Source organism: Sinocyclocheilus rhinocerous, unplaced genomic scaffold (genome assembly GCF_001515625.1).
Source record: "Sinocyclocheilus rhinocerous isolate Xijiao unplaced genomic scaffold, SAMN03320098_v1.1 scaffold470, whole genome shotgun sequence".
NCBI classification, from domain to species: Eukaryota; Metazoa; Chordata; class Actinopteri; order Cypriniformes; family Cyprinidae; genus Sinocyclocheilus; species Sinocyclocheilus rhinocerous.
This window is the reverse complement of record NW_015637537.1, coordinates 532,636-541,340: the sequence shown is the minus strand read 5'-3', so window position 1 is coordinate 541,340 and position 8,705 is coordinate 532,636. Positions and strand designations below refer to the sequence as shown.

Here is an 8,705-nt window from a genome sequence, read left to right as displayed (position 1 = left end):
TACTGCATTGTGACAGTACAATACAGGATTCATTAGAGTTATACTAAAATGTGGATCATGCCCAATTTTTCTGAATGTTTAATGCATGCATACAAGCCTCAACATGGTGTCAGTGTGCACGCTGATGTATTCTACAGCTTGTGATTATTGTTTCAGCCCAATAGAAACCTCATATAAGATTGATTTGACTTGTGCTTTTCTCCCGTATAGATGTAAATACTGTGACCGTTCATTCAGCATCTCCTCCAACCTCCAGCGACATGTGCGTAACATTCACAACAAGGAAAAGCCGTTCAAGTGCCACCTTTGCAATCGCTGCTTCGGTCAACAGACCAATCTGGACCGCCACTTAAAGAAACATGAACATGAGAATATTCCAGGTAAAATCAGGTTCACTTTACTCTAAATAATTTCTAATCATTTAAATATATTTTCATTTGGAACTCAAATCTAAGATGCTTTTATTGATTTATTGATTTATTTACTTACTTATTTAAGATAAATTGTACCAAAATGTATATGACTGTATTATTTTCATGATTTTCTTTTTTATTTATTTACTTTATTTACTTAGCATTAAGTGATTAATGCTAAAAAAAAAAAAATACTTAAAATAAACAAAATAAATAAATGTGCAGATGTTAAGTAAGGGATAATGTACATCCAGCCGGTTGTTATCTCAGAATAAACCCCGACAGGGTGATCAGGAGGGGATTTGTATCAGCCTGAAGTGGTTTATTCTGAGATAACAACCGGCTGGATGTACATTATCCCGCTTATTACACGGCTACTTGTCTCAAGTAAATTAGACACAAAATATTGACTTGAGTTGAAATATTTTATTAACTCTTACGCAAAGCTTCCGCGAAGAAAAATAGTTCCTAACAAACTGCTTCGAGCCTTTTGAAGTCAGACAATATGAACATTTAAGGCATAATGTACAGTCGTATCATTAATTACAATAAACCATATATGGTTTATATGGTACCTGGGTTGTTTTTACCATATATGTTTAAATTAATGCTGAAGTCTTCCATTGTAACACGCGGTGGTTAAGTGTTTTCAGTCACAAGATGGCGCCAGACAGTCTACGAGTGACTCGTTAAGCATATAAGTAGTGCCGGTCAAGATAACTCGTAGTACCCGGATGAGCGGTGTGTTATTCCATTTGGCGGTTGTTATCTGGGAGTAACATACCGCTGGATGGCGCGATTGACCAATCAGAATCAAGTATTCCACAGAGCCGTGTAATAATATATAATAAAGTTAACACTTTAGTAGGGACCAGTTCTCACTATTTAGTTGCTTATTAGCATGCATATTATTAACATACTGTATTGTCTGTTTATCAGTACTTATATAGCACATATTATGCATATTATGTATGTATATATTCTACATCCCTAATCCTACCCAATACCTAAACTTAACAACTACCTTACTAACTATTAATAAGCAGCAAATTAGGTGTTTATTGAGGCAAAAGTCCTTGTTAATAGCGAGAATTGGACTTTAAAATAAAATGTGACCATAAAATATAAGTGACAGATGCAACCTTATAAACTACAGTTGTATTTGTTTAGATATCTAACTCACTCTTTCTTGTTTAATAAGTTTAGTAAATAATGTATTAATCTATATATTTTTCTACTTATTTGTTGTAGTGAGTCAGCAGTCTGGGATCCTCTCGAATTTAGGAACAAATATTTCCTCACCGAACTCTGAGTCTGACAATCATGCACTTTTGGATGAGAAGGAGGACTCGTATTTCTCAGAGATTAGGAACTTCATCTCCAAAAGTGAGCTGAACCAGGCCTGTAGCTCCTCGGAGAAAAGGTACGAGCTCGCACACACGCACAAACACACACATGCACAGAATATATTTTGAAGCTATGGCAACAAACCGCATAACCTGCTGAAGTTACAGTCTGTCCTCTAGTGGAGAACTGTGGTACTGCTGGGCCAGCCGCGTGTGTGTGGCGGCACCCATTACAGGCTTCGCCTTCAGTCGGGACATCTCAATGAGTCATTTCACCTTGTTGAGTTCTGTTCTGCATTAAGCACAGCCAGATACACATCAGGGAGCACATTCCATCGGCTTATGAAAACACCAAACAAAAGCTCATTACTGCCAAAGTCATGAACCGTCAGCACGACTGTCGGTGTGTGGCCAGGTTCACGTTGCTTCAGAGTTTGGTTTAGGTGATTCACACAGACAAATGCATACAAACAGATACATGGCCGAACACATGCATTATTGTTTAGACGCGTAATTGGTCCTCCTCAGTTTTTCGGTTCCTCCACACTCCAGCAGAGACCCGATGCCTCTGCCTCGTCGCATGGGCCGAAACCTCACACTGCCATCTGGGATCAATAGTCCTGTCCTGACTCGTAAAAGCAGGCCTGGCATTTTAATATCTGTAATTCAAATAAGTGCTCTGTTTTGTCTCCCTGCAAATCAGCCTCACAGAAACACCCGCTTCGAATGGACAGGCAGCTGCAACATTCCCCTCTGCGCTCATGCGTCGTATTTCATGACGTTTGCCCGTTTCTCTCTCGCCTTCTGTCACTCTTGTGCAGCCAGTCTGCATTCACGGTGGAACGTTTTTTCTACTAATTTCTCCTTCAGTCTTTTTGGTTACACTTTATTTCGATAGTCCACTTTACACATTCTACTAACTATAAAAAACTTTGTAACTACATGTTAACTACATGTCAACTAATTCTCATTAATTTGCAACTACATGTCTACTAACTCTCAGAGTAGACTGTTAGGGTAGGTTTAGGGTTAGTAGAATAAGTTGACAAAGAAAGTGTTAGAAGATATTAAGCAGACAGTCTACTAATACTCTACTAACTGCTAGTTGACATGTAGTTGCAAAGTTACTTACTGTTAAATGTCTAAAGTGGACTATCGAAATAAAGTGTTACCGTCTTTTTTACTCCGTAGGAAATGATACAACATGTCATATCTCATTTGTTTCTCCTATAAAGCAATGAGATTAACAACCTAAAAATGGTGAATTTTGTAAAGTCTCCTCCCTTTTAGGTTTTTCTCCTGTGAAAAAGATTCAAATCTCGCATTTACTTCTTCTTGCGTTTTTAGAAGCTATCCCAATAATGCCTTAAACATTAATGAGACATAACTGAGAAGTCAATTATCTGAGCTATACTAGTATCCACATTCGTTCCATCGCTCTGTATAAGCGGGGACTCGGCGGAAAGTTGCTTTTAAAAGTAATCCATTACAATATCGTGTTACTCCATAAAAAGTAACTTATCGTTTCTTTTTATAGAAAGCAGTGTATTGTTACTTTTGCATTACTCTTTGTGACCTGAGCTGGGCTTGCTTATTTATTTTTAACAAAAATCCAAAACTTATATTTTTGGCAACTTTAAAGGCCCTTTCACACCAAAAGTGAAATGAATAAGCCTCAGGCTGAAGGAAGAAACTCTGCACCTCACTCCAGATTTCTGACAGGAGAGATGTCAGTGAATAAATTGGAAAACCAAGTAACTTGCGATACTTGCGAAAAGGTAACTTTAAAAGTAATCCATTACTTTACTAAAAAAGTAATCTGATTACGTAACTCCCCCAACACTACTGATGGCAGCAGTTGTCTCATTTAACCTTATTTGTATTTCTCCTGTACAAGGCATTTTCAGAGAAACATTTAAGACATAGTCGATGCTCAAATGAGATGCGAAAATTAGAAAATATGTGTTCTAGAAACACTTTTTTTAAAAGAATGGCCCCTTATGCTTTCACTGCACGTCAACACTTTTTACTCCCAAGGAATGTTAGGAGAAACATCTGAGACAAAGTCGATACTTAAATGAAGAACTTCATTAAATCTAATGAGCTATGAAAGAGAAATTCAGGTACTCTTCCTTTCTTTTCCTCCGTGAATGGAAAAAGTGGGAAAAGACGTGTGATCTGCTCTCCCGGACTTGCATGATTTCCCTGCAGCTGGGTTAATAGTGTTTGAGACTGAGTTTGACTGTCAGTCTGTAGGGGGCTTCAGGTTTAGCTCTATCAGGGGACCCTCAGACTGAGACATTTATCTGTGCGCTGCATTGACGGACCCCCCTTCCTCACAGCTAACGCAAACAGCGCTCTGACATGTTTAGACTGAGAGACAAAGCGCAGGTCTGTGGCAGGACTGCTGCTGTCTCCCACGTGGCATGGACTTTCTCTCAGGCCAGGGCAAATTTGATTATGGGATATTTAAGCATGATGGAAAATGGGAAACAAGCAGTTCTTCTTGTTCCCTTTTTTTTTTTCGTTTTTGGTAAGTCTACACCTCACATAGCTTAACCACCCACCTTACGACCCCCTCCTCCTTCCACTCGACATTCGTCTGGCTCAATAGAAGTCAGTTTCAGAGCGTTGAAGTCAAAGCGACTTTGGAGGAGTGCGCGCAATGATATCATAAGCTGAAAGGTTTGGAAAAAGAGAGGTAGTGGAACGGCGCGGTGCTGATAGCTGCTTTGCAGAACAAGCGTTTTCTCTGGAACTCGGTGGCAATGAGACAAACCATGATGATTGCTCGTGACCTGTCTAGCTCGCTCTGTCTCGCCTCTCTGAAATTAGCCAATTCATCATTGCCACGCTCGCAAGAAACGTCTGTCATTAATTGCAAAATCGGTGTGTTTGTCATTCGTGGATCTGTGTTTTCGAGCTCCGGCCAGGCAGGGGAATTACTACCCAGTCCGAAATGATGGATGGCAACCCAGAGAGCAGCACAGCACTGATATTTGGCAGTCAGATTATGATGAGAGAATTACCACAATGGACTCTACGGGTGAAAATAGCTTATTATTTGATCCGGTATTTTGGGAGGTGTAGTTAGATGTCATAGTTGTCTCCATTGCCCAAGGACATAAAAACTCATCGCCAGCGGCCATTAGAAATGTGGTTAAGGAAGTTCTCAAATGTGCAACCACATAAAAAAAGGGGTATGACAAATGAAAGGGTTTTTTTAAGTTTAATTCCCAAGTTGGTTGAAACTCGGATGGGAAAAAGCAAGATGATAGCTATGAACATGAAAAATAATCACTGAAATGCAGACAAGAAGACATAAGACGGGAGACTTCACTCTTGAAAGTAAAGGTGCTTCACGATGCCATAGAATAACCTTTTTGTCTAAATGGTTCCATAAAGAACCTTTAACATCTGAAGAACCTTTCTGTTTTTCACAAAAAGTTCACAGAAGGTTCTTCAGATTATGAAAAGGTAAGAAAGATGTGGTTCTTTAAAGAACCTTTGACTGAATGGTTCTTTGTGGAACCAGAAATGGTTCTTCTATGGCATCGCTTGAAGAACCTTTTGAAGCACCTTTATTTTTAAGAGTGTTCCTTCTGCCAGGGATATTGTTTCCCTCAAAAAAAAAAAAAAGGCCATTATAAGAACTGAGTATTTTAAAGGGGACACATCATGGGGAAAAAAAAGTATTTTTCTTTTTATATAAGACAGTATGATGTACTCATATGAACAATCCACCTGCACAATTTATGGAATTTAAACTGCAAAATGGGTCATTCAGAAATCACATTGCAAAAAATAATTTCCATTCATTCATTTTCAAAAGCGTGTTGGTTCTGTTTTTCATGGCAACTTCTAAGGATCATTAAAATGAAATACATTTACATTTAAAAAAAAAAAAAAAAAATCAGATTTCTGATTATCTGAAAACATATTTTGGATTAGTCATGACAAAAATGCTGATTAAGAAAAAAGATTTTTGCTGTGACCTTTCCTGTTTACATATCAGCAAATATTTAGTATTCAAAATCCAAGTATTCAAATTGGTATTTTTACTCATTTTGTTTGCAAAGAGCTTCTCCAGTAATAACAGATGTTGTTTACATATAGAGATGTTAAAAGTACAGTAGTAAAATCCGCCTGTTGAATTCAAAGCATCGAAATGATGATGGAAATGGTCATATGTAAAACTAAATGACGACTGTTTGCATTACAGGTCAGAGTTGACGGAGGAGGAACAGCCTCAGAGTCACGCTCACACCACCTCAAAACTGGAGGAGGAAGATGAGGAGATGGAGGGAGATGATGAAGACGAGGAAGGCTCGTTGACAGAAAAGTCGCAGGACGAGACGGCCTCTCCCGCCACTATGGTGCAGGGCACCTACGACGAGGACGAGGAGCCGACCCCTCTCCCTATGCCTTACGAACACACGCGCAGGTCAGCCGAACACATCTGTCTGTTTACTGGAGAAGAGCTTAAACTGGCCAACTCTCACCTAAATGAACACTCAAACTTGCAAAAGATACACAATTCTAATCCTACCTTTCTATTATTTGTAAAAAAGTCACGTTTTTTAAATAATTTGACTGCAACATGTAAAATAAAATAAGAAAGAAGAAGAAACAATAAAATCAAGCAATAAATGTTGACTTTAAGAAAGTTGTATGAGTAGCGTAAGCTATATTATTTATCATTAACTAAATTTGCAATCTGGCTTTTTAATAATATGTATATAAACTGTATGTACACTACTAGTAAAAAATGTGAAATAATAAAAAAATATATAATGTTGCTGAAAGAAGTCTCTTATGCTCTCAAGGCTGCGTTTATTTAATCAAAAATACAGTAAAACAGTAATATTATGAATTATTACCATTTAAAAGAACTTTTCTACCGTCATGTATTTGAAAATTAATGTATTCATATTATTTAGAATTGATATAAAATGAAATATATAATGATAATTTATTCCTGTGATAAACAAGGGTGCATTAAATTGATCAAAATTAACAGTAAAGGCATTTACAATGATACAAACCATTTCTATCTCAAATCAATTCGGTGAAACTTCAATTCATCAAAATACTAAAGAAGTATCGTGATTTCCGCAAAAATATGCAGCACAGCTTTTTTTCAACATTGATAATAATAATAATAATAATACATATTTCTTGAGCAGCAAATCAGCATATTGCAATGATTTCTGAAGGATCATGTGATTGTAAAATATATTAAAATTAGTGCTGTCAAACGATTCATCGCAATTAATTGCATCCAAAATAAACGTTTTTGTTTACATACTATATGTATGTGTGCTGTGTGTATTCATTATGTATATATAAATACACACACATACAGTATATATTTATTATATATAAATATATTTAATATATAAACAGCATATTTTTATTAAATATATGCATGCATGTGTTTGTATTTATATATACATAATAAATATACACAGTACACACTCATATATTATGTAAACAAAAATGTTTATTTTGGATGCGATTAATCGCGATTAATCGTTTGACAGCACTAATTACAATTTTATTTTTTAATAGTTTTTGCTGTATTTCTGATTAAATTAATGCAGCATTTGTGAGCACGAGATACTTTTTTTCTAAAAAATAATAATAATAATAATTATTATTATTCCAAACTTTTGGCTTACTTATAACCTTGTAAAGTTACATTTTATAAAGCGAAAAGGATTCCGTTTTGGTTGAGTGTTTATTTAAGATCAGAAGTTGTAGAGAACGAAAATTGATCGTATATAACATCGTTACCAAGCAACAGAAGTACAATGGGCATTCAACACTACAGATCTGTTCCAAAACCCAGTGAGCTGCAGAGCTGTTCCTGAAGGCATAACTATACGTATCTTTGATCAAGCAGGCAATCCCAGAATGCTGAGTTTCTGCCTACTGTATGTTGAATGTTCTAAATCAATTCAGAATGCTGCCTTAGAAGGCACAAGGAAGTTCCCTAAGCAGACAGCAAGACAGCTCACCAGATTGTGGAACAGAGTGTCTGTGGAACACTGCTCGTTGTAGCCGTTAGATGTTGTTGAATCGACATTCATTGTTTCACATAATGTTTGCTGCCGTGATCCCTCATTGTCTGTCAGTCATCTTAAACTAACACAACTAATCAGCATCTAGTCATCTGTCTGTTTAATCATTGAAACTTTGGCTTGCCAAAACAAAGAAAACAATCAATTTTGCACCCATACGGGTCAATAGAATTTTAAAAAGCATCCAGTTCTATTGCATTTCTGTTCTCTCCTTCACTGTCCTCATCCTAAATAGAATTTCTGCTGGAATGCCACTGGCATCTAAATGTTTCAATGATCAGTATTCTGTGGGATATTTTATTCAAGTGCAATGGACGCTTATTCCGTTTTTCCCAGCATCCCGTTCAATTCTGCATGGACAGAGAGACGGATAGAGTTCTTGAAATTGAATGTCCATTCGTTTCGTGCTTTCGTCTGCTAGTGTGATGACCACTTATATTTTCCATGTTCTGCCACCATCCCATCCACTGCATGCTCCTCAAATGCATCCAGTTCCAATATTTAGATTGCGGTTGTTGGGCTAACTGAGGGTCCCTCCCCTCTCCACACCCCTCCCTATCCCGGTACAGGTGTATTGAGGAGGATGCAGGCCTGTTAGATCTGGAACCTCTGGCTGGTTTCCCCAAAGGCCTGGAGTTCCATAAGGCTGGCGAGGAGCCCTATGACATTAAAGACATTTTTAGCACCTCGGTAGAGTCGGAGGCGCTGAAAGAAACACTTTTCAGGCAGGCTAAAACACAGGTATGTGACCTGCTCCAGAGAGCTGCTACCACGCCAGCGTCAAGAGAAGGAAAGAGAGTCAAAGAGCATCTTATGAATATGGACAAAAAAAAGTTATTTTTAGTTTTGTCAAACTTCCAGAG

At 37.4% G+C, this 8,705-nt stretch overlaps 1 protein-coding gene across 4 annotated transcripts in view; it reads left to right on the top strand.

The window, feature by feature from the left end:
* Positions 1-8,705, top strand: part of prdm16 (PR domain containing 16) — a 224,932-nt gene that overhangs the window by 211,895 nt on the left and 4,332 nt on the right. For 3 of the 4 annotated variants that reach the window (XM_016563994.1, XM_016563993.1, XM_016563992.1), the window contains exons 13-16: positions 211-380; positions 1,665-1,836; positions 5,982-6,203; positions 8,412-8,583. In XM_016563994.1, the coding sequence (XP_016419480.1) occupies positions 211-380; positions 1,665-1,836; positions 5,982-6,203; positions 8,412-8,583 (736 nt within the window). The remainder of the gene's footprint in view (positions 1-210; positions 381-1,664; positions 1,837-5,981; positions 6,204-8,411; positions 8,584-8,705) is intronic. The other variant, XM_016563995.1, reaches the window with a different exon arrangement.